The sequence below is a fragment of the Tinamus guttatus genome, unplaced genomic scaffold (genome assembly GCF_059628265.1).
Source record: "Tinamus guttatus ecotype Peru unplaced genomic scaffold, ASM5962826v1 Tinamus_guttatus_pri_ptg000201l, whole genome shotgun sequence".
NCBI classification, from domain to species: Eukaryota; Metazoa; Chordata; class Aves; order Tinamiformes; family Tinamidae; genus Tinamus; species Tinamus guttatus.
The window spans coordinates 461,074-488,056 of record NW_028288735.1 but is presented as its reverse complement, the minus strand read 5'-3'; the positions used below and the strand labels follow the sequence as shown (position 1 = coordinate 488,056).

At 41.0% G+C, this 26,983-nt stretch overlaps 1 protein-coding gene across 1 annotated transcript in view; it reads right to left on the bottom strand.

Annotated features, from left to right (window-relative positions):
* Positions 1–1,821: 1,821 nt before the first annotated feature.
* TAF3 (TATA-box binding protein associated factor 3) overlaps positions 1,822–26,983 on the bottom strand; it is a 98,643-nt gene continuing 73,481 nt past the window's right edge. The window contains exons 3-7 of the mRNA XM_088523976.1: positions 24,688–26,504; positions 20,516–20,598; positions 6,054–6,309; positions 2,698–2,804; positions 1,822–1,962 (exon numbers count right to left, since the gene is read on the bottom strand). Coding sequence (XP_088380102.1) covers positions 1,848–1,962; positions 2,698–2,804; positions 6,054–6,309; positions 20,516–20,598; positions 24,688–26,504 — 2,378 coding nt within the window. The 3' untranslated portion in view covers positions 1,822–1,847. The remainder of the gene's footprint in view (positions 1,963–2,697; positions 2,805–6,053; positions 6,310–20,515; positions 20,599–24,687; positions 26,505–26,983) is intronic.

Here is a 26,983-nt window from a genome sequence, read left to right as displayed (position 1 = left end):
ACGATTAAATGTGAGAAGTTCTGATTAACTAAGCGGAGGAGGAAATGGATAAACAATTTACCAAAAGCCAGTTCTTTTTTATTGCAAGGATTGAAGGCTGTATATTTTGCACATGTGCACGTTACAGACAGAGAAAAACGAGACGCAGCTTTGAAACATTCAAACAATCCAAACCAAAAACTTAAACCCCAAAACTGTCCTGACCGATGTGCTGGAGGGGTAATTAATGGGGACAGAATATAAACCAAACACAGAAAGGTAAGAACTCATTTTTAATAAACCAATTTCATCCATATGGCCACTGATTTGTAATATAGCAGTGCTATCAGCAAAGCCTCATTTCCCTAACTAGTAGGCTGGTATTTTAAAAGAGCTCGATTGAATCATTCTCACCAATATCCATTTAGATGCATTTAAAAATAACTTCTAATCTCTGTGTGGCTGTTCCAAACCTCAGACATCCGTTGCTGTGCTGTTAGAAGCAGAAATATCCCCAAACGAGACGATGAAGCCTAAAGAAACAGCTTCAGAAACAAAGTGAAGCATTTCAAACTTATTCTTACGTCTTGCTTACTTCTAGGACCCACTGCATTTACACTAGCTAATACTGTCACAGGCTTTTTTTTGTGTGTGTGGCGGCCTGCAATTTTCCTCTCTCATTTAAAACAGGGGACAAAACCTTGCGATTCACTCAGTCGGTCTTCACAAGTCGATGCACAAAAAGCAGCACTGGGTCTCCTGGCCTTACTGGCCTTCTGCTTCTCCTTTGGCCAAAAAAAACCCAAAAAACGAGCCCAATCTGGAAAACTCACTTTTTAAGAAGTTAGCAAGTGTTTAAGGATGCGACTCAGAGTCTGGTTATGGTGCTGGTTGACTTCTTCTGTGCGCACCACAGCAGACTGAGCTGAGCCGCATGACAAACATCTGCCCCACGGGCTCCTAAGAGCTGCTGGGCTTGTATTCTCTGAGAAACCCGCAAAAAAAATCCTCTGGGCCTAAAAAAATAATTAAAAAAAAAGGTCCTTTATAAATATCAGGTATTTACACGTGTGAAAATCTTTTTTTTAATGTATGTGAAGTGTTTTTACACACCAATGAAATGTACAAGCAGTGACGAGATACATCGACACGGACTGAAAACAAAACCAAAACAAAATCAAAGTATAAAATATATTACAGGTTCACTGAAATAAATTCACATGGAAGAAAAAAACAAAACTGACACAATAGAAACCTTCTTTTGTTTAAAAAATAGAAGATATATCACAAAAGCTTGAACATGTTTATTTTATGTTAGTACTAAAAATCAAGGAAAAAAGCTTCATATATTCTTGTCACAAAAATATTTACCAGCCACTTTTTTTTTTTTAACCCCCTGCACTATGAATCTGGCTCAGCAGCAGAGGCTGCATCCAGACAGAGAAACCACTGCAGAAGGTCTCCTCGGTTTATGACTTACTGCCATTTACATTTTCCTCTCCTCTTAGCACCTTGCAAAGGTTCAAGAGGGCTTAGGAACAAATCAGAAAAAAAAAAGAATAGAACAGATATCTGTATTTACAACATTCATGTTCGCTGCTGCCGAGCCACGGGAGAGGGAGCGGTACCGTTAACTAGGGAGCTCTTGGTGTCACGCGCTTCAAATGTCCATCGGCCGGGGACAGGCGGCATCGGAAGGTACCAAAACCCGACCCATTGGCCCCTCCGGTCGGGAAAACGCAACAGTCGGCAGCGGACGCCTGTTCCCGTCGGCCCCAGGGGTCTCTGCTTGATGACGGGTGACAACGGGTCCCTCTGCGACGGCGTCGGGGCAGATGCACAGGGCGACTCTGCGAGCCGAGACGTCCTCAGTGCGCTCGGTGCTTCCTCTTCTTGTGTTTTTTATCCTTCTTTTTGTTGGCGCACTTGGAGCAGAACCACTGCATCTCCTCCGGGGGGGCCGTCGTAATCCCCACACAGGGCCTGGGGGACACAAAGATCAGTGTGGGGCTGTCCCACAGGGGTCCTGTCGCTTTTATTTCTTACTCAAATAAATAAAACTTTGCAGCGAAAGGCAAGACTTGGCCTCCTGCTCTTCTCTCCAAAATAATGAGTGTAACAGTAGCACAGAAACAAAAAAAAACACCCTTTTTTCCTTAAAAAAACCCATGGTACACTAAAGGGACACTTGGATAAAAATATTGTTTTAATAAAAGATACCTCCCTGCTTTAGGGTATAATAGTCTAGACTTAAAAGAACACCGAATGCTTCCTTAATACATCTGCATCTCTTTATGTTTTTACGTAGTTGTTTAAGAAAATGCCTAGAAAGTCATTAATTCTGCCCCCTTCCTTCTAAGAGCAGACTTTTTTATTACTTTTCGTATAGTGCTTTGTAACTGGAAGTGTCTAGCTGCATACACTAGCCTCGTAATCCTGTAGTTCCCACAGTATTTCCAGAATCAGCAATGTCTCCTAGTAGTTTCAAAAACAACTCTTCTCACCCATTCCTATTAATTAAGTATAATATTCTACAGCTTAAAATCTATCTTTTCTTTTTTTTTAGTTTCAGAGATACAGAGAGAGAAAAATATCTTGTAGATTAACTCGACACAGCACAGCTGCCCCAGCTTCACGATTAAAAAATAATAATAAAATGAGTTTTTTTTAAATAATACAGCCACGACCTGCAAGGGAACAGCGGGTCGGGCCACTTACCAGTGATACCAGTCGTCGCAGTCGTCACAACCTATCATTGGACTGCCATCATCTGGCTTGTTACAGCCAGGACAGATCCAGATCTGGTTCCCCCACTCGTCCCGGATCTGGGGCAAAGGGAAAGCAGAAGTTAGCTGGTTTGGAAAGCCGCGCAGGCAGCAGAATTTAGGGATATGCATCCATGGAAAGCGGCCAGGGCTTAAGAGCACGATGCCATCTCTGTTGATGCTATCATGATGGGAAGACGGACGCTGCGAATTCTGCCCTGTTAATGGGGAGAAGCAGCAAGGGCGGGACGCGAGAACAGGCTTACATGCATGTAAAATATACAGTGCAATGTGTATGTATTGCTTTATTACTTATTAGCCAAACTCTTCAACTCCGCTGGCTGATAAGATCAGGAAATAAAAAAAAAGAGTTGTTACTGAGTAACTTTCCATTCCCCTTATGACATTTATGTCACGGTACAATTTACTAAAGGGTAAACCAAACAAGAGAGGCAGATCATTTACAGTATTAAGCAGCTGCTTACTGGGTTTTATCATATTTAGGGCTTTATGATTTTATTTTCTTTAAATTTTTATATCCTGCTAGAGCCATATTTATATTTGGAAATTTCAAGTGTTTCCTGTAACAGTTCTTTGCTAAAATATACATAAAAAATGTCACAAAATCCATCCAAAGTGCAATTAATGATACAAAGTACAAAATGTCGGGGGTATGACCCTGATTTCATCAGTCATACATGAAGCTTTGCACATTAATACTGCATCTCCATGGTTTTGTCCCCAGCTTTTGTCCATTAATGTATTTACCCAGCTCACGTAGCTGAGACAGTAACTTTGTGCTGTCTGTGCAGCTTAGAAAAATGATAATAAAACGTAGTAGATGAAAACTCCCAAACTGACACACAAAAAAGGAAGCTGTTGCATGGTGGTCCATACGTCTTACATCATGTCCAGAGAAATCAATACGAATATACCAGAGCTGCAACCAACACATCAGTCTTGACAGGCTCCTCTCAAGGCCTTATTTATTTATTTATTTATTTATTTATTTATTTATTTATTTATGCGGCTTAAAACTAGGCAATAGGAAGCCCAGGAAAATATTAAGCAGGGAAGAATCCCCTTGCCACACTGAACTGGAGTAGGCAATGCCATACCATGAGCTCGATTTTAAAGCTCATTGATTGCAATGATCACTCTTATTTCCGCACCTCATCTCGCATCTGCAAAGTTGGCAACGCAAAGTTGGCCCCTATTGGCAACGCTGCCTTCTCTGTTAGAAGATGGATATCCTAACTTTTCCCAAGTTGACTTTTCAGGAGGGATGTTCTCCTGCAGAAGGCCTCTCCCAGCAGATCAGGGGCTGGAGAAGACGAGGGTGGTCCACAACCACTCTCCGTGTTTGCTGAACACAAACCTGCGCTGCTCCACGAGGCCGTGCAAAACATTGCGAAACTCCGCGCTCCTAAATCACGGAACGTCCTGGAAGGAGGGACAGGCAGCCTGCGATCCCCGAATGCTATTTTAATATTAATCACTCCGTGTTAACGATCAGAACACGCTTACTCAGATGCTATCCTGCAGGGAGATTCCACGTCGTATCCTTAAGTATAACATCATCCTTCCTGGATGAACACATTGTCCTTCTGTCCTTCCCTAAGGAAGGGAGCCGCGTCCTTCGGCTACGCGGGCTCCAGCCTGACCTCTGGAAGAGCTTTCCCATCTGACCTTGGGAAAGCATTTCATCCTGCCTTGGACTCCCTCATACAAGGGGCTAATAATTACTAATTATTCCCTTTTCCCATGCTCTCAGCTTTTGACTTATAAACTCGTGTCTCTCCCTGGTTGCATCCTTGGGCCCCAATGCAGTAATGCTCTTAACACTCTAAAACCAACAACAAATAACCTGGACCCTATATAGCTAGTGCTTTCTTAAACCATCCATAAGGTACTGAGGATACTAACAATGTCACTACCTGAAGTACTGGGCTTAAAAAAAAATGAGGTTTTCTTTCTTCAAACAAATGCCATCTTCACATTATTTACATTTAGTGAACACTGAAAAAAAAGGACATGGACATAGCACAATATTCTGGTATTTTTTTCATTCCTAGAGTGAATTTCAAAGCTTTCCGATACTGCTGTAAGACAAAAGAGTGACACTATATTTATATCAGTGATAAAGAAAGTGAGGGTGAGCATCCTTCACCCTCAAGATATGAGCGGCCCAGGAGAGGTAGCCTAGTACTGTAACTAACTCTGGAGTGAAATGTAGCAGCTGTTTAAATAGAGACCAGTAACATAATACAACAGTTTAAGTCAAGCAGTGAAGAGCACCTTTTCCACTAGAAACGGCAGGGTAGATTTACACTAGGAATCGTTATAAAAACAGGAATAAAAAACAAATCATTGTAGGTTGCAATTAAAGTACAGGAAACTCTGTAATAAAAAACAAGTTTCAGGTGTTTTAAGTGGTGAGAGTTTTTAACTGGCACCTACTAGAGATAAGCAGGGTGTCACCACCCAAGCTGGAATTTAGCCAGGGCAGGGAGGATAACAACACTGCTACTATTGTTAATGTTATCTGCTGCTCTTTAATGATCAGAATGGTCAGGACTCCCATTTTACATTGCCTCTAAAGCAGGAATTTTGAGTAGCACAACAATCCTCATACTGGGGAGAGCTGTGACTGCGAGTGCAGTTGACTCTCTTCTAAAGGAATGAAGAAGACTTAATGTAACTGGAGAGAGAAACTAAGGTCAGAGCAAACGGTGAAAGAACTAATGAATTATACACAGATTTTTTTTTGGGGGGATGCACAGATATCTGGAATTTCTCTATTTTGAGAAAACCAGAAGGAAAATAGTGCACTGCACACATTTCAAATGAGGGCTAAGCCGAAGTCTTGATGCTGTGTGAGGGCTTTATACTTCACCTGGCTGACAGCAAAATCTATGGCAAGTTTGACATTTGAGGTTTCAATTCAGCACTTAGGAAAAAAAAAGCATCTATAAAAATTCTCCATCTCTTAAAAAAAAATAGTATGCCCTTGCTCCTTAGTAGAAGCCCTTGCTCTGCCTTTAGTAGAAAATCCTAAATGGGCTATTACTGGAGTTGCCAGAAGAAACTTAACCTTTGGACTGGCAAGATGCGACAGATTTCAGCCCAAGTAAAACTCCATAAAATAAGTTATTAACTCTCCAAATGGGTGCACAGAAGCAATGGCTGGATCAAGAGCAGCCTAACGGAGGGCAACCAAGTGCAGGTACCATCAGCTTGAGTTGCCACAAAGCGCGACAGCTGGAGAGATTAATGTCACTGGTGCTAAGGGAAGCCCACGGTACCTACCACGTAAGTGCTGACGGTCTCTGTCACCACGCTCCTCACGGGGGCTTTGGAGCCTCCTGCTGCGGAGACAGCTGGGGACGGCGGGGGAATGAGGACCGGCGAGACGGTGGCTTGAGGCGGTGGAGGAGCCGGAGCCGGAGGAGGGGTGACGTGGACAGGAGCTGGGACGGGGGACGGCACCGGCGGAGGCGTTTTGGGCCGACCTGCGGGTGTAGCGGGTTTGGCCTCCGGGGCTGGCACCACTTTGCTGATGACTCTAGGGGACCAAAAACGAGAAACGCGAGAGTTAATGGGCAAGAAAGAAACCATCAGTTATTGAGCAGATCTAAAGTATAATGCCCTTATGTCTAATTCACATAAATGCATTTATGGCTAATTCACACTGCTTTTAGGTCAGCAAAGAGGCTGAAATGTTTCAAGCCAGCACAAAGACTGGTTTTCTTGCTACATCCATCCACTGAGAGCACAAGGGTGAAGCAAAGAGCCACCACAAAGTGAATGCCAGGACAGCCTGAACTACTCTACAGCTCGCTGTCATATAAATATTCTCCGTGGCTTTACTAAACCTTGTTTCGTTAAGTTTTATTACATTAGCTCAATTTGTGGGAAATATTAGAAAGGAAAGTTAATCAGCTGTGAACAGCACTGATTTTAATCTTCAAACTGAGAGACGATCTTGTCCTCTTCAGATTCTGCATTAGGGGGTTCTCCAAATATTTGCTAGTTTGGTATTTCTTTCCTCAAATGTTTATGAAATCAGCAGTGGATCTAGTCAGGACAAATAAATGACGCACACTATACACTCAGCAGTTAAAATATTGCTACTTACTCGAGTAGCTGAAGTAGACAGGATGTAGCTCTAGTAAATACACAGTATGGAATAATCTTGCCCAGGAAGGGGGATACATAGAGGACCTGATATTATTAACTAATGTTGATATACTGTGCTATTGATGTGCGTGCAATTTAATGGAGCAGACAGACAAAGCCCTTACTGTAAGTCTCTAACAAAGAGAATAAAGAGAAGGAACCATAAAGAGAAGGAAAATGGCTTTTTAAGAAACAAAACAAAACAAAAGTCCTCAAAACCAAACAGAGGACAGGACTATTTGTTTGACCACATTTTGGTAAATCGTTTAAATAACTTATTTATGTTGTGCATGATCACTGTGGGAGTACAATCGATCTGGGACAGGGCCTCTAGGAAGAAGGAGATTTAAGGAAAGGTTAGACATTCCAGAGAGCAGGACATCTTAAGAAAGCAGAAATGGAGGCATCCATAGGAAAACCTTGCTGAAAACTGAATTGCAGCTACTGGGAGCCAGAGAGGAAAGTCCAGCTCTCAACAGGAATTCTGCACTGAACTTCAAGGACATCCAAAAGAGGGGAAAAGCTGAAGCTTTGCAGAAACCCTGAATAACATGGAGTCTTTTTCCACACTAAATTTTCATGATAATTCTGAGAAATCACGATAGAGCACCATTTAGTGTTTGCCCCAGCACAAACGGGGACCATGCCACCTATTTAAAAAACAACATTCTGCTACTGCTCTGTAAATTAGTTATTATACTAAATTAAATATATTTGTTTAAAAGGGAATCAAGCGATTTTTGTTGTCAAAATGGATTGCCATTAACAAGTCTGCCCTAAATGTTTACTGCAGCTCTCATGACATTCAAAAGACAGTATCACCACAGTCAGACACACTGTATTTCAAAGCAATAGTCCAAACACCCATTTTATGAAAGACTTGCAGTTATATAGAATCTAATGCTTGACAGAAACAATGCAGTGTTTTTCTCCCAAAACATGGTATTTGCATTATGAAATCAGAATGATGACAAGTGAGTTACAGGAAAAAAAGACTTAAAAGAAAACTGAGCAACATTTTTGGTACAATGGACTAACCTACCATCTTCATCACCAACTCTTATCTTGAGACCTACAGACGAGTGAGCGCAGGAAGAAAACCAAACCCAGGAAAGTTTAGAAACTCAGAGCATAATCTAGAAGTTGTTAGGTTATTTTCTTAACAACACTGAAGACATTCGTGCTGCTTGGTGTTCCAGCGATTGCTTTAGGTGTGTAAGCCAGGAGCTCAGGCTCTTTGTGGGTCAGTGGAAGGAGCGAGACCATGAGTCAAAACATAGGGCTCCTAACTTGAGCTGCTTGTGACCTACAGAAGGAAGGAAGTCTAGTTATCAGGTCATCCTGGGAATAACCTGCTTGCCAAATCCAGACCTCCTTCCTCTGCTAGTTGGGGAATATCTGGAAAGTCACCGCTCCCTCCTGTCCAGGAAACATGCTCCTTGGTTCTTGAACGTCTACGTTGTTTTTGGTTCAATGAAAATCTTCATGGGCATCTCATTGGGACAGAACGACTGGCCACCTCACCACTGATGCTTATGAACCAGTCTTTTGAGCTTTCTTCCTTGCACTTTCAAAGAAGCTCCCGGTTCCCACTGCTAAATTCATGAATACTGCCATGATTTTCAGAATCACCCTCATGACTTGAGAGCTTATTTCTCAATTCAAAAAAAAAAGAAAAACTTGGCAATGACAAAAGTGAGGAGAAGGACAGAACAGCAAAATATTTGGCACAGCAAAAGTGATTTGGGTAGTTTCAAACATCATCATTATCCCTTCTTTCTCCATCCCCCTCTTCTCCCCGCCTCCCCTCCAAGTAAACAAAGTCCTGCTACGAGTTCTGCGGGGAGTCAACTCTCGCCTAGTCTAGACTAGGAGATGTCTTGGCTAATAGGATTTTAAACACAACTTTGCACACAGTGTAAACAGTTTAAAAGAAGTATTAGCTAACCCAATTTGAATAAAGTGACCATGCCCAGCTAACATCTAAAATTAAATGATACAGTTTCCCTGTCTGAGATAAAGCCTGGTGCCGATCGAGGACAGGGCCTTCGAAGCCACCTTGCTAATAACTGCAGAAACTATGCGGAGCATCCCCCAAAACTGCAAATATTCATTAGTGGGCTCACACATACTAATCGATTTGCTGGTTAGCTTGAAGCATGCAATTAGAACGTGTGCAGTATATAGGGCAGCTTGTTTATCTTGATTTTAGAGCTCAGTTATCAAAGCAGGAGATCGGCATTTTGGAGCACGCTTGGGCCTACCACTCCCTTGGGCTAATGAAGTTCAGAGACTTTCGACTCCGGAGCAGAGCAATGACTGGCTTCGCTCTTCACCATTAAAGGTGATGGAGTAATCTCCGCGCGGGTGGTTGGGCCTGTCCTCCTTGCCGAGAAAGGGGGCTGCATGCATGGCAACATGGAGGTGGGGAGGAATCAAAGGGAAACAGCAGTCCCGCGACTAATAATTAATGTTTCTTCACACTTGGAGAGAAATCTGATATCAAAACACCATGTAAATGACAACAAGATTTATGAGCTCTTCTGCGGAGGAGAAAATTGAGGCACGGAGCACTGCAAGCAAGTTGGGCTCACGAGAGCAAAGTCTCCATCCTCCCCGTGTCTCGCTCCGGGCTAGGATTTGAACTGTATATTTAGACATCATCATAGGTAAATTGTTACCTTCTTTCTCAAAGGTGCTTTTTGCATACCTCCAAAAACAGCCATTGCACATTGAAACTCCCTAAATACACAACTTAAAGACCAAATTTCTCGAGGCGATCAAGCACAAATGAACGTCGACCACCAGCAACACGCTCAGCACCCCAAGACAAGAACTACACCTCTCCGCAGGCTGCCTGGCAAAGTATCACAAACTTGGTCTATACCGAAAGATAAAAATCAATTGAAGTTGTTTTTAAATCGAAAGAGTTCCTGCAGAATGAAGGGGTGTGAGAAAACCCTTGGAATAGATGTGGTAATAGAAGAGTCAACATAAATCATAACTGAAGGCTGCCACTCCCTTTCCAAAAAAACAGAATTATTGTAAACACCATGTACCTGGCTGCACACAGCCTGAATTCTCTCTGGATTTTTTTTATGCTAACTGGAACTGTATTTCTTACAGAACCTTATATGTTAGAACATATGTATCAATAACATGCTTAAAATATAGTTATTCATAAAGGTGGAGTTAGTTAAATCCCATTTTCATCATGCTTCTGGGACGGTTCCTACGTTCAAATCCATCTGGAGCAACCAGGACTCAGAGGTGTGAAACTGCTTCCTCTCTTTGCAAGTCATTTATTTGATCTCACTCCCATCCTTAGGGCTGAAAGTCCTGCTGATGGCTTAACATAAATGCAAGGAAAAGCTGTGCACTGAAAGGAGATCGCTTTTCCAAAGGAAGATATGAGTCCCAGGACTGAATGATTGCTCCAGGTGATGAGTTCAATAAAATAAATAAAAAATAGAAGTTGCTGCAGAAGTTGCTGCATTGGTATTTATAAAAGTTCGGTCAAAAATCATCGTTGGGTGATTTTTTTTTCAAGGAGGAAGAGTCGCTCACAAGCTGTTCTCATGTATCCCATAAATAAATCGGAAAAGGTGTTGGAAAAGTCCTAACCACCTTCCGAACCCGTGACACATATTCAGATGCAAACAAAGAGCAGGCGAGAAGGGACATGAGTGAATGACACCATTAACTGCATAATTAAATCCACCACAATTGACATGTGTTATTTTGACAGTAGAGATATTCCCTTCTTCATTTTTTTTTTGTACTGAAAAAAATCATACTTTGAACTGAGATTGCTGCACTAGGAAACACTCAATTCTCTAAGACTGGCGGGTCAGAAGCACCTAGAGGAATTAGGAGCATTTCCATATGGTTTAGATTCTTCACAGATTAGAGGCGATTTTGAGAATTTTATTCCAACCCTGGAGGAGAATCAGTGTAATTTAAGCTCTCTAATGTAAGCTAGTACCCACACTGCTTTTAAAAGGGGAAATTTAATTTTTATCTCTTAGGCCTTGCTGAATATTTTATTCCGCACAAACAAGCTATATTGGCAAACACAGGTCCCACAAATATGCACCACGACCAGCTCATACAGTGGCAGAGATATTGCCCCTTCTCCTCATGCAAAAAAAATGTCAAAACACACTGAACTTTGAGTGAAGCCCTTAGCAATTTCCCAAGTGAAAGGACTTCAATACTTAACCCTGAATTAAAAAAAAAAAAAAAGTGATAAATTACCTGCAACGTGATATTCCTCTCTGTTAAGGAAAATGAACTATGAACACTATTAAAAGGCATCATCCATTTTTGTGGACAGTGTCTGGCCTAATAGGAGCAGCTTAACTCCCAGGGAAGTGTATTGACTTTAGAGGTATATGTGAGGTTCAACAGCCCATTCCCCATTTTATCACTGCGGCAGAGCCCGGCATACATCACTTCCCGGGCAAATGAGTCTCACAGGCATCGTGTCATCTAATCCCATTCACACGTTTATTGAGCTTCATCTTAAAGCCAGTTAATCTTCTTGTCCCTGCTATTACCCTGCCCCAGGACCTCCCTGCTCTGGTGGCCCAGAAACTTCTCCTCACTTGTAGCTTGTGCTCATGGCCAATTAATTCCCATTTGCTTTCACGCCAGTGTTGTTGTTCTGCTTAAATAGCTTTCCTCCTCCAAAATGTTTACTTGCCTGATGTAGTCGTAGCCAGCAACCATGCCTCCTCTTCACATGCTAGACTAAACACGCAAAGTTGTTCTCCTCTGCTATCGTAACACACAGACTAGGCCATAGCGCTACCTTCTCCACACTCTTCTCTGCACCTGCTTTCTGAATCATGGTCCTGGGCACAACCTGTGCTCAGGAACCAAATACAACGTGTCAGATGAAGGATCAACAGGCTCTCTTTTGATGGCCCAGCCACTTCCATGATCTCCGCTAAACTTCCCTCTTACAGTTCATTCCACTGTCACGCTTGGGTCACGTTGGCAACTCAAGTCCTGTCACTCACTAACGATCCCTTCTCTACCGCAGGAATGCACCCACTGATCAGCTCGAAACTCGTAGCTGAAGTTTCTGTTTGTGCCCTTCGAATGCAGGGCTGTAAATGTATTTTTGTTTAATTAGTGAATTAAATACCTCTTTCATGATTTCTCTTCAAGGGGATCCAGTTCTTTGCAGGCAATGATCAGATCCTCATTCGTACTGACATGGCCTTTCAACCTTACTGTCAACAAAAGACATCTCTTACTGTGACAAATCTTTTAATACGATGATTAAATCAGAGCAGTCCTGAAATACTTCCTTGAGTTCACTAGCAACCTCCTCTCTGGTTAGATAAGCTCTTTTATGCCTCTTGGTTGGTATCTTCCTTTGAGTCAGTTCCTCACCATATAGTTTCCCCTTTCTTCAACACGGGCACTACTATTTTCTGTTATTAAAAAGGGGTTTCACAAACACTGATATTTAAAATAAAAATAATTAAAACCACAATTGTCACTGAACTTGCCAACTCATGAGCTGGTTCTTTCAGAACCTGGGAGGAAGATTAGGTGATTCCTCCATTTCGGTGCCTCGAGCTCCCTCTATTTTGCTTCCTGATCCACTGGAGTGATTTCCACCCACTGAAATCCACTGCTGTTATCCACCTTGTCTCATTTTTCACTCAAAGGGGAGAACAAACTTAGGAATAGAGGGAAAGGATTCTTTCTGTTCTTGGTTGGGACTTGTATTATCCTTCATCTCCTCCACTTTCCAGGCCCTCCTTTCCTTCTTTGCTTATTTGCTCAACACCCTTTGCAGCATTTAATTCAACTTGACTTCAGGCAAGCCTGACTTCACCTCCACATTTTTTAGCAAAGAAGTTGTGACTTCAAGGCAAACAGTCCTTTTCTCCTAGAAGTACAACTCCCAAAACCTCTTTTGAAGGAATTGTTCACACAACTGGCTCTGCAGTCATTTCCTACAAACCCCCCTCCTTCTTCCAAAGCTTCTCCTTCAGTTTAAAAAACATTTGCGCTCTTGCAATCGCAGGTTTTCTGCTGTTTCTCTCTCCCTTATTTTAACTAAAACAGCTCTGCCCTTGGCCTCCTCCCTCTGGATCTCTTACCCAGACTTTTTTGCCCAACAACTACAGACACCTTTTCTGCTGATGACTCCCAGATCGCTCTCTCCATCTCCCTTCTTTCTCACCATCCTGACCTACAGCATCAGATGGTTCATTGCCCGTCTGACAAAACAAAACTGAGCTGGTAGCGTGGCGTCTGGCTATCTTTCATCTTCTTTTCTCTGGTAACATCAATAACAAGCCGCTCAGAACCTAGGCTGGAAAACCACTTCGCCTTATCCCCTTTTGCTGAGCTCTTAACAGCAACACCAGAAGCTGGTAGAACATGTTGACGCCAATGAGGTCCTTGCGAACTTTCTCTTACGTTTTCATTGCAAATTGCCCTTTTCTGACATTCATTTGGCAAACAGTATGGGGTAGATGTTCTACAAGCCTGTTTATAAACCAATCCTCTTTAAGGGGAACTAGTGAGCATGAAGAAGTTCATTAAGCTACTGGAAAAGTGTGCCAGGATGGGTTTAGAGACCTCTACAACTAACTTCTCACTTGTTACTGAGACATGTTTTGGTAAAAACCAAGCAAGCTCAGGTTCTGAACTTGGAGGTTCAGTACCTGGTCAACTGCTCACCTGATGACTGTACTTGACTGCAAAATCTTTTAAGTAGGACCCCCTTTTGGGGCTGTTGTGTACCGATCATTTCTACTCCACGGCCCTTTTGTCCACGACCAAATCTCAGGAACTACAGTGTGAATCTCTGGTTCTATGGAGGCTACTCACTTTTGTTTAAAACCTCCGTAAAAAAATAAAAAGAAAGAAGCACACTCAAAGACACGAACAAATCAGTACCTTTCTTCAGGGGTCATCTTCTGCTTAGGCAAACCTCATTCTTAAAGCAAATATCCATCTGCCTTCAGCGCTTTTGCAGATATTTGTCACATATTTTGGATGAGTTTCTGTTGCGCTATGAAGGGCTGCTGCTCATGCCCATTTACACAAGCATTTGCTGAAGCAGTTATATGTCTAAACCTGCCTGAAGTGTTTTCTTTTCTGTCTTTTTTTTTTTTTTAATGGCGGTATACAATATACAATTTTTTCACTCTTGAGCAATAAGCAGCAAAATCAAAGAATCTCACAGCAAGTTGTTTTGTTTTCTAATGACTCAAGCCTTTTAATGGATTCCCTTTGGAGTCATCACCCAGTGTGGCCAGCAACAAAATGAAAATACCTTGCCACAGACTACCACCTACCATAAACAGGATGAATAATTAGTTGGGGTGGCTTGTGTAATTGAAAAAAAAAAAAAGAAAAAAAAAAGAGAGAGAGAAAAGCTAAAAACTAAATCTGACTTTGGAAAGAACTCACATTCAAGAAAGAAAAAAAAACTATTTGAAGAAACTAGAATTTTAAGCAAAAAATGTTTATTTGCATATTTTGACAGAAGCGATATGATACTCTCTGTCTTTTCTTTAACATAAAAGCTACAGTCCTGCAGCAAGGGAGAGGCTGGGGAACCTCCACCAAAATCAACAGGACTTTTGGATACATACGAGACCACACAAGGGGATTTTACTGCAGGATCGGGGCCAATATGTTATACTCAAAAAGAACAATCAGGAACGGGATATGAATCACACCCGAGACAATATCTTCATTAACATGCATATGCATTCTGCATTTAAAAAGGCATTAAAAATCAGTCCTCCAGCTCTTATAATTTAAAGATTATAGAACAGAAAAAATGTGTGTATGTATAAATACACACGAGCAGATCCATACAAAGATTGATGAAAGCAGCCAAGATCACTGGCATTCCTGGAGCACACCTCCGTAGGCTTGCGGAGGGGCAGGATCATTTTTCATCCCTCTGTCTCCTCACTTAGGTGGTCCATTGATCATATCAAAAAATGATTTAACCATTGCACGTTCCTTGCCGTTCTACCGTAAAAAGCTGGATCGACCCCCAGAAGGCTAATTCTATTAACACGCAGTTCACACAGTCCCTGCCTCCTGAGTGCTCTAAAATAATTGGGAAACCCATTAGAGCTCCAATAAACACAGACCTTTGCTGCCCAGACTCTATTATTTAATTTTCCCAAACAGTGGTTTATCCTTCTACATTTTTTTCCCCCAAGTATCACTTTTTTCCCCCCCACCTCCTATTTAATTCTGCAATAAGTTCTCCTCCAGAGCTTCCTGTTGAATAAGCAACATCTTGTGGGGTAACCAACACTGCCCACAGCTGTGTCCCACAACAGCCCCACGCCGCTTGTGTTACGTCTTCACCAGGACTCGGTCACGGTGCCTTAACTGCTACAAACACTGCTCTTATTCATTAAAAAACATGCAGAAGGAGGGGTTTCCAGCAGGATCCCTTTACCTGTTTCCCCACCACGAAACAGTGAAATAAATGGAATGGGTCACGAGCTACCTGGCCGGTGATGCCAACCTATGGCTTGACAAGTCAATAAAAAGCCAACCCTGCTCCTCCCTAGCCACACGGAGAGTCAAGGCTGGAGGCAAACTTTGCCTGTGCCTACCCAGCCGCTTAATGAACACCATTATTCAGCTGCTGTGGGCAAATGCCATTAAGACGGTATCAAAATTATCAAAGTCTGAATCCACTCGCCACTAAATAGCACCCTAAGTTCAAAAGTTTCTTCAAACTTTTTTTATCCTTGAGCAAACAATCCTCTATTAAAACAAACAAACAGACAAAAAAGTCCATGAGTTTCCACCAGAGGTGTTGCCATAAAAATGAGATGCGTTCTTGAAAAATACAGAGGGCAAAATTCAAGTTTAATTGAAGCTAAGAGCAATGTCCTATCTTACATATCTAGCTTTTTTCTTTATTTCCCCCCTCCCCACAATTCCCGGAGGGTTTGGGCACTTATCAAATAATACATATTCATATTAAAGCAGCAACTATAGCTCCCCAGTGGGCTCAACAGACGCCAACACAGCCCTTGCCTCCCATAATTTCTTGTCTTTAACCAAATCAACAACAAATGTCTCCACAGATTTGCTGCTACCTTTTTCCTCTTTCCTCCTTGGCTTCCTCGCCTTTCAAAATTCTGATATTGAGTGTGTAGTTTTCCCGAGAAAAAATTATTTCCTGAGTGTTTACAGCTCAAGCCTTGGAAAACTGACCTATTGAAAGTTGAATATTCATATTTTAGGTATCCACTTTTGGAGAACATTACCCTATAATAAACTTAGTGGTACTCTGTAGGCTGCAGGATAGATTATAAAGTTTTATAGAATTTCAGAAAGTATGAAGAAAAGAAACCTAACTTCTATTGGAATTCTGTTGCATAGCTGTGGTTGCACCTAAAATAACGAATTCGTGAACAAGTAGCAATAATGAGCAAATGCATCTGATTTATGGAAAATAAACACCTCCAGGAGTCCAGCTGTGTTTCAGGTAGGGCTGCCTTCAGAGTCAGGTGTTTTCTCAGGCTGCTTTTCCCTTTGGGCTTTCCCTCTGTTAAACACGTGCCATTTTGCCAGGTTATAAAAAGATGCCTGATGTGCATCTTACCACCATGGAATTTTCTTGCATGATCCCAGAAATTCAGCGTAATGACACAGGAGATGATGGGACAAGTTCTCCTCTCCTCCTACTCCCAAAATATGCTTCAAGGGCACCAATACTACCCAGACAGATTGCATCCAGTGCTCACAGAGTAATTTGGTCTCCGTTGCCGGTGGCTTTTGTGATGGGGACATCACGCAGCAGAGTGAGCCTCCAGGAGAACAAAAGCCAGGCCCCTGCACTGGTAATTTTCCAGCAAGTGGTAAAAAACATTAGTGAAGCTAATGAAATATCTGGATAAGAAAAAAATTCTATCCTTTAATCCTTTTAGGATTTGATTTTAAAATCCATAGGTTACTTAATATGCATTTTTAGAGAATACATATATGCAGATGTATGTGCAATCTGCCAATCTGTTTCTTTTGGGATAGTCACACATAGCTCACTTTAAAAATACCTAAGACAAGAGGCAAATTCATCAGAGTGGCAGGTCAGATTTACAAGCCAAACACTTAAAATACCTATCTGTCCTCCGCTCACGTCTGGCTTCCAGGCTCCCTACTGATGGCAGAGCTGCGATACAATGCAGTAAGTCTGGAGCAAAATCCTGACGTTTTAAGATAAAGTTTAGAGACCTGATTTCACAGACGCCTCTATCCTGCTTCCGAGGCACAGAAGCACTGAAGCAACGACCAGCGAGTGATACTCCGTTCCATGGTCTGGCATTTGTGTCTGAAGTCATGCACTTTTTTCTTAAAAATGTATTTAAATATAGAAAAAAAATTACACAAGTATCGAAAAAATTACAGCACTTATTTTTGCTGAAGTGCATTAGTAGCCAGAACGCCAATGCCTCAGCAGCAGATATGTTTTTATAAACCTTAGGTATATGAAACATGATGACGTTTAGGAAAACTAACCAGATGAAAAGAAATCAAGAAACAATTGAATAGAAGTTAAGCTGGTTAAGAAGTTCTGAAGTTAAATTCTGCTCATGGTTTGCATATGATTTAAAAAGTCTATGCAGCTGTTCAAAAAACAAGAAGAAAAAAAGATAACATCTCTAGTGCCTTCCTTTGCTAACTCAGTTAGCAATCTTATACCTTGATAACACTGGAGGGGGAAAAAACAGTGAAAAACCCTCCTGACATATCATTCAAATCATATCTAAAAAGGTGGTCATAAATATTTTAGAACCCAGGCAAACTAATAAGAGCTAGGCCCATTAAGGATAAGATCTTTTACAACAAATTAAATAAAACAATTTATTGAAGCCTGGACTTGAGATAAACTAGATTTACTAGCTGACCTTTTATTCATTTAAAGAACAAAATTAGCTCTAATTGCATTAGAATGGAATCCAGTAAATTTCTTCTAATGTGGCATCCATGCAAGTATTGCTGTAATTGTTTACAACTAAGATGGAAATGCTTTGATTATAATCTACTTTCTGCCTGTTTTCCAGTGTAGTTAAAATACTCACAAAAAAACTGAAATACAATAGTTTTTCCAATATTATTCTCCTCCCTTTCAGCAACAGCTACATTTTCATGTCCATTAACCCAATATTATTAATAGCGGGATCTTCTGAAGCTGTGTGTGTTGTAAGAATACTTAGACATTGGACAAGCTGAAATACAGAGACTGCTTTGAATTGGGAACCAATATTCAGTTGTATTCACAGAAACAAAAAATAAGTAGAATTCCCTGCAAAAATTGGCAGTGATTTGTGTGTTGGAGGTTGGTCCAAACAGAGAAGCTGAGGAACAAACTGATGGGGAATAAAGTGTTTGCTATAGAGCAAAGCTATTTTCCCCAGGACCTCTGCATTGAGTAAACCTCCATCATGCTGTATTTCTGCTGTGATCTGAACTTCTACCAACTGATACTTTATCTTCATGTACCTGAAATATTCTGTGGCCTCATCAATATCTGTAAGTAGTTCTATGCTTTATACAGTGTCCCAAAACGGCTAACTTCCAACTGTACAGGTATTTTAGTAGCTTCCAAACCCTCCAAAGAGCCCTTCCCCTTAATGCAGGAAATTAAAATAATTCAATATTCCATGTATTCTTTTACTCATTAATTTCTGTCAGTCACAAAACATTTTTCTCACAACTTTTTGTAGTTTAACTACTACAACTATTTTTGTAGTTTAAATAATCTCATGCTAGCCCAAACCAGCTAATCAAAGCACAGCATTTCCACATGAAAACCAAGATATAGGAAGGACTTCATCATCCTCAATGCAGCATGGGTTTATATCTTCCTTAACATAACACATGACAAAAGCACAGCTTTTGTCCCAGCTTCTTAAGAGATACTTAAAAGGTTGATGAGCTTACATAGTCTTTGAACTAGTAACTTAAAATCCAGGTATCAAAGGCTTATGGCATTGCTTCAATGGTCCAAACCTGTACCAAAGGCACTGGGTGGGTTACATAATGTGGGTTACACACATGCAGGGAAACCCATGCAGAGGGTATGCAGTGCTTTGTCTCAATGCCATGCTTGTCCTTTTCATAATTATCGCAATGCTTGAACGGGAAAATGAAAAAACGAGATACTTCTGGGATATGCAACAAGGAGATGGAGTCTGAAGGCCCTTTACGAAATGTGTGTGGGTGTTGGGGAGACCAGGGTGAGACAAGAGGCAATGCAATGTCAGATTTGAGATGCCAAAATATGGCTCCAATGTTTCAATTTAGAAGTTCTGACTTGAAAATGTGGCCATTATTTTTTCCTTCATAATTCTTTATACAATACCTGAAAAGAAGTTTAAAAGTCGCCTTATCTTTTATGTAAGGCAACTAGAATTGTAGGCTTAAAGGGATGTCCTGCCCTGTGAGCACTTGGAATCATGTCCAGCAGGAGTGACAACGGTTCGGAGAGCCCAGGAGGGTTCATAGAGCAACACAATGCACAAAAATTCTAAATCGAGCATAAATTATGTGAAAAGGAGAAAGCAAAAGAGGTTGAAGAGCATGGTGAGAACACTAAAGACCCTGACAGTTTTTTGAGGGGTCAAACAGAAAGCCAAAAATGTCTTAATTCTTGTAGCAATTTCAAACCAATATGACTCTCAGTTACGTCCTGGGGAAGAGTAGTGCAGAGAAAAAAAGAGTAATTGCTGAAAATACAATTTAACTTATAAAGCAGTGATTAGGAGATTTAACTTAGAATAGCTGTAAAAGAGATGCAACAACATTAGGATATTTAATTCAATAAACACAAAAGAAATATCTTACTCGGTGCTCAAGTTTACCATCAGACATGAAAGCCTGCTCTGTGCAATTAAAAAACATCTTGAAAAACCTGATTAAAAGGCAACTTTTGTATATAATCCAGGAGTAGCCTAAGAAAAGGCAGTGACGCACGGTTTCCCCAGCTCCTCTAGCCACCTGTTTACGCTGCCTGATCTTAGGACAGGATCATCCTACTTAATGCTCACGCAGTACAAAGTAACAATTATTTGTACAACAGCACCCAATAATTAGCGAGCTAATGAACAAACAGATTTAAAATGTGTTAAGTACATTAATGAATAATCATCAGCAGTTACAATAAAAGAGATGCATATAAAGGCATTTCAGCTGTTATGCTTTAGAGCATAAAACAACTGTTTGTCGAGGAGTATTATGAAACTTAGCTGCAGGTTACGCTGTGGATAACTGTCCATTAGCTTCACTAAATGCACTGCAGGCAGCACGCTCGTCTAGATGGCATCTCTAGAAGGGCACAAGTGCCAACATGGTAGGATGGACAGAAGATGATGGGTCCTACTTGAAGAATAAAATACAAAATGCAAATTCCCTAACAGGTTTCTACTGGTCTGAGTTTTCATGAGAATGCTCAAGAGATCTCATAGCTGTATGAATATTATTTGTGCTCGATTTTTAAGTATTTCTCACTGAAAATAAGTATGCAGTAGCTGACGAACTGTGGAAAGCATATACCTTGCTGATGGATTCGTACTTACATCTTGTCTTGGCCTGCACCCACTCTTAACGTCAGCCGAGGAATAACCGGGGATGGAGCTGGAACAACTGGTTCCACCTTTATCTGCACAGAGGAACACATTCACCAATCAAAGACTCCAAGTGCACTTCCAAAATTAGTTAATTACATGAAAGCATTTACACAGTTAACCAAAGAGTATCCTGGCTTAATGAGACAGCCTGATGACAAACTCGATCACTGTTCACTCACGCTGCAGCACATACTGGCACAGTTTGTTGGGAGTTCCCAGCCATATGAAACAAAAAATATGAATTCTACACTAAAAAGGCAACATGACATTTCACTGTATTTGCATTCACTTGTACACTTTTTTTTAATCAAGTCTTATCAATCTCATTTTTGTCTAGATATAGAAAAAAAAGTTAAGTATGTTTCTAAATGACGACATAAAGTGCTTTGTCATTAGTACTCAAACTCGACAGGTGCTCACCTGTGTTTGCACATTTTTTGCTGAGGTTTAAATTCAAGTAATTATTTCCCAGATTTATCACACAAATGCACTGTGACCCCCTTGAATCAAAATTAGCTGAATCTGCTCCAGGAGTTTAAAGAGGCAAAAATAACATGCATATAATAAGTAGTTTACCATTACCATTTTGGATGGGTAACGAAAAAAAACCTTTGCCATGCATTGTGTCCAAAGAATCTGAGCTGTACACTAGGAGATACCTATTCCTCTGAAAGAAGATCTGCAATCTGAGTAAAATTTCTGGTCTGATACAGTTAATCAGTAAAGCTCTCCATACACATGCTTTTAGTCCTAATTCACAGGACTCGCTCTGCTCTTCTGTTGATATTACACATTTTTTAATACCATTTCTCTGAAGTGCTGCAAATTTTTCCTTCCTCTGGAGCTCCTAATGCCTGGAACGATTTCACTCCCACTTGCCATCAGTATCTCTCTTAACTGCTTTCCAGGTGTCTTAAACTGTAGTGTTGTTCACTGGATAGAGATATGAAATTGAACCTTGGGTACAGGAGGCTCTGCACAGGTCATCTCACCTCTTCCTGCATGTTTCTCCTTTTTTATAGTATCTGTTTAAAGTATAAAACTTCCTAGGACAAGGACTGCTGCTTAACTGCCAGCATACAGCACCGGAAGGCACCCACAACACTGCTCCTTTCATTACAATGCCACCAAGGTGTTCTCAGCAGTGCTGGTGGCCTCATTTGGCAGGACAGTATACAGATGACTTCTTTATGGGTAGAGAGTAAAATCACAGTCTGCTGGGAGAAGAAATCTGGGCTCCACAACAAACCTAAATCTTATTTTTTGACACAAGAGGGTCACTCACAGTTGTGTCCTGGATAGCTCGGTCTTCTGCACGGGTGGAGAAAGCCTGTGCAGGAAGCAAGGTTGAGGAGCTTAACCTCATATGCTAAGTGTAGGTCTTTGGAGGCCTCTTTAACCATGGGCTAAAGACAAGTTGCAGGAAGGCTGACACAGTGATAAGATTTTGATTCATGGGTAAGGGCAGCTTCCTTTGGGACACGGATAGGAAAAACACTATAATGAGCTTAATTCTGCAACAGGATGCTTAACTATATATAAATATATATATAGTTATCCGACTATATCACTATATTCAAAACTTGAAATGTTACCACTGTTTTTTACATCGAGTTAGCACTTTAAAATATGCTAACGACCACGCCATGTAACAAATTTGGTACTTTATAAGAGATACCCATAGCTGAAACTATAGGGAGACTCTGAACTCATCTTCATGGTTGTTCTCAGGTCTCCGAAACGGGCCTGTCGTGGAGGTTAAACACCCGAACGGCGACTCCGTCGTTGGCTCTTACCGCACAACCGTCAGCTAAGTAAGTCATTGTGTGATCTACAAGCTAAATTAGGGAAACAGGGACTTTTAGGGGTTAATATGAAAGAGCGGCATTCTGGAGTAATACTGGGAATTGGGGCCAGCAGAAGAGCATTTACAGTGGATTACTAAGCTTCCCAAATCACCAAAGAGGTAAAGTCCAGCAATATAAGACTCCTTTGTAGCTAACTAAAAATACATTGTCAGTGGATTTGTCCAGTTTTATGTATAAGCAATACTTCTTTCACCTGAACTAATACTAGTAGTCATATAAGCCCCTTATTGCCATGTGCTGCATTTTTTTTGCTAATCTTCAAGGATTTAGCTTCTTTGCCACATACCTCAGGGCACCAACTGATAAAGCTCTAACTCTCCATTTTTCCAGGACACCAGCAGTGCGGCCTTGCAAAAAATGAAAATCGCTCAAGAGATTTAAAGGCGAAATTTATTTTTAAAATCCTGACTTGCAGCAAAGAGGTGGATTTAAAAAAAGCTTATCTATCAAGAATCAGTTTAAATTTTAATTCTATCTGGGGACTCTTTCATGCATTCTAGCTTTAAAGTTTATCTTTTGACAGGGACATTTTGCCAAGGTAATGGGCAGCTTTGTCAATTTAATTTCTCCAAGTTTTTATTGCTGTTGAACTCCTTCCCTAATATATATTATATGTTCAGGCTACACTGAAGCTTTAACTGTTCATATTTGTTTGTGCGTCTCTTACATTGCTCTAAAGGAAATTAGATACAGAGATTCACAGATACACAAAATCGAACGTACAAAAGACAAGCAGCTTATTGTCTCTATTTTATGCGCTCGTTTAAAAGAAATCTCTGCAGAAATTCTCAGCAAAATACTGACAAAACGTTTTGGGCATGAGGGGAGGAGAGAGACACAGACACAGTGTTGCTGCAGCCTAAAGCCCAGACATTTAATTAACATGGGCAGATAGACCCTGACCCCCTTGGTCACCAGTTCATCCACAGCGTTCTCCAGATCATGTAGATTCTGCATTGGAAGAACAAACCAACTTAAAGAATATTTTAAGTTTTGAAGCCAGTGGTTAGGTGCATTTTGAGCAGGCAGCACAGCAGGATGCAGTCTCGTGCCGTGGTAAAAAGGGAAAGTGAGGAAAATCCCAAGTCTGAGCTTGTATTAACTACTACACTCAAAGCAGGACATAAAGAGCATCTTGGCAAAGCTGGAATTTAAGTAGTGCTTCCTAATGCTAAGAATACAGATTTAGGAAATCCTGTATCCAAGGTTATCACATATAAAGGCAATCTCTTTTCTTCTTCTCTATTTTTTTTTAAACAATTTAATGCATATCATAAAGAGAAGTGACAAAGAATTAGTGCAAACCCTGAATTAGGGGAGCAGTTTCTAATGGGATTTCTAATCTGATAAGGTGCAAATATGCTGGTTCCATTTCTTATATATTAAATACACTCTCAAGATTAGGTGATATTGGAAAGAAGAAATTGCCTTTGACTGATGTAAATCAGCAAGAGCTACAGGAGCTGAAGGAGCTCAACCCATTTGAAAACTAGGTCTCACCTCTCACTCCGAAGCTAAATGCTCAAAATGAAAGGGCACATTGATCATTTAGACCATGAATGTAGGCTGCAGTTTGAAAACAATTTCAAACAGATTGGAGCAACAAGGCTGTGGCCTTACTAACAGTGGATCCAGTAGCTGTGTTGAAAATCTGAGATAACTGGTGAGCTTGGAATACTTCTTTTCTGCCTTAAAATAATAACAAATAATGACTGAAGCCAATATCTCACTTCTCGTTTACACACAGTTGGTAGTTTAAAGACCTCTACGGACTTTTTACAAGATTATTGGAAACAAAAATTAAAGTTTACACGAAAGGTATCTGGTTGATGGTGTAAATCTGTGCAAATCTGCAGAACAAAACCAGTGTACTGCAGCATTAATACATTTGTTCAAAGTGTGTTGTTGAGTCTAAGGATCAGCTTTTTTTGTGTGTGAAAAGTGAGTTGTGGAAGATCAGAAATGTCAGGTTAAAAATGAAAACAAAACAAAATCCTCAAGCTAAGACAACCCCACATTTGAAATTCACAAAGATGACACTGCTTCATTACTCAAAGAGGTAGGCCAATACCTGATGGACCTTTCCCTCTAAGCTGTTACTAAAAAAAAAATCCCCAAAAACAGATCAACAGAAAGCCCCACTTTAATCATGGACTTTTTAAAAGCTTTTAAATAACACTTAGGAGTCAGTACAGGAATCCACGTGCATTTTTCAAACTAAAAAGCCCTCTCAGCTCATTTAAAACAACTTACCTTTTCGTGTTTGTGTTTCTCTTTTTCTTTCTCTTTCTTTTCTCTCTCCTTCCTCTCCTTTTCCTTCTCCTTCTTTTCCTTTTCTTTGTCTTTCTCCCTTTCCTTCTTTTTCTTCTTCTCTTTTTTGTCTTTCTTCTTTTCTTTTGGTTTCTCTTTGTCCTCAAACAATTTTTCAGGGAGCATTGGCGACAAGGAAGGTAACATGCTGGGCAGCCTCATGGCAGTTGGTGTGCTGAACAAGGGCAAAGACATTTCTTTGGGAGGTAACACAAGAGGTGCTGATGGAGCCTTTATCTTATCTTCTTTACCTTTATCTTTAAGTTTCTCCTTGTCTTTCTTATCCTTGTCTTTTTTGCCTTTCTCCTTCTCTTTCTTTTTATCTTTATGTTTCTCCCTCTCTTTTTTGGTGTTGCCATCTTTCAACTTAACTTTTGTGTCAGCATCCTCAAAGTCCTTTAGTTTGAATTTATAGGGATCAAGATCATCATCTTTAAGAAGTTCCTTCCATTGAAATTTCCCTTCCTTGTTTCCTTCCTTCTCTTTTTCCTTCTCCTTGCTTTTCTCCTTCTCTTTGCTTTTATCCTTGCTTTTCTCTTTGTCTTTTTCCTTTTGTTTTTCCTTCTTCTTCATTTTTGTTCTCAGCTCTTTTTTCAGTTTCTTTTTCACTTCTACCGATGAAGCCATCTTGGTTTTCTCCTCATAGACTTTGAGAAGAGGTTCTGGAGTTGGAGGTGAGGCAGAAGGAGAAGAGAAATAAGTGAAGTTGGTAGGTGGATTAGAAGGTGTCCCCATGTTTGCTTTTCGAATGACCTCATCAATTGAGTCATCCATTGTCCATGAAATGTCTGAACTTGAAGTCCCACCTGAAGGAGGTACTGGTGTTGATCCTGCCTTACTCGAACTATTGGCAGAAACAGACGGTTTAGGAGTTGTAGTCTCGGATATAGAAAGTCTTTTAGGACTGGTAAAAATTTCCCCTTCTGATTCAGAACCAGAGGAAAACTCAAAGGGATCAGGCTCCCGTTCTGCACAGGCACGAGCAATCACAGCGTCAATCGAATCATCAATCGTCTTGTCCATCACTGCTACTTTCTTGGGCTGGTTTTCAATGCTTGGCTTGGCGACAGGCTCTGGTGGTGTCTGCGCCTGTTTCACTTGAATGTTTTCCTTTCCTATTTTGTCACTTAATGCAGCCAGAGGGGTTCTACTCGGCGTTTCAGGTTTGACAGGCGCTTGAGGAACATGAGTAGGAGCCTTTGGACTTTTCGGACTTTTGGGGCTCTTGGCGCGGCCTGGTGACTTTTTTTCTTTGGATCCAGTTTTTGGTGAACGTATGGGACTTCCACTAACCACTGGCGAGGGAGTAGTTTTGGGTGATTTTGTCTTCTGTCCTGGAGAACTTGTTTTGGACTTTGTTTTGGGTGTAAACGGTTTTGTCTCTGATGTTTTGGGGGTTGGCAGCTGCGATTTTGCAATGGGAGCCAACATTGGTGGTTCTGGTGAAGGAGGGGCTAAATCTGTACTATCCTGAACGTGAACAGGCGAAAGCATTGGTGGCACTTTTTGAGTATTTATTGAACTGAGAGGCTCACGTGGCTCCAAGGCCCCGTCCAAGGTGTCCCCTTTAGAAACAGCTACTTTGGGTCGTTTCACAGGTGGAAATTCCTCAGCATCAGGACTTTCTAACGGTCTCTTGCTCAGGTAGTTCTCATCATTAATTGCCTCATCCTCTTCCAGATCTCCCTCCTCTTCGAGTGGCACCTGCATGGCTTCTGCGGAGGTACCTCCATCTGTAGGTACCTGCTCCTCTTCCTCTTCTGTAACAAACAACATCATTAAAAAAATTAGGATCATCAAAAAACGAATTTTACAGAAACAAGCATCAGAGCAAGTAAATGTTCATAAAAGGTAACTGGCCACCTAATAGCTTCTTTCTGGTCTGCTTCAAAGAAAAGTGAGGCCTCCATGTTCACCAAACGTCATTACAAATGACAGATTCCCCTACTGCAGGGCAACGTTAAACCAATGAGAAAGGATCCTACCAGATCCTCGTAGTGTCTTAAGAACTTGCTACATAATGAGGTTTTCAGTTGTGAGTATATGGGAACACTCCACTTCCAGGCTATGAGACAGCTGAAAATAAACCATGAAACACACCTAGTGTGGACATCAGACACCATCTGCTTCAATGCCCTGTAGACATCACCTGTATAGCTGCTCTGTTCCTTGTTTAATCATAATATAATATAGATATTTTTTCCACATACACCACCCTCTTTAGTCTTACACGTGTGAT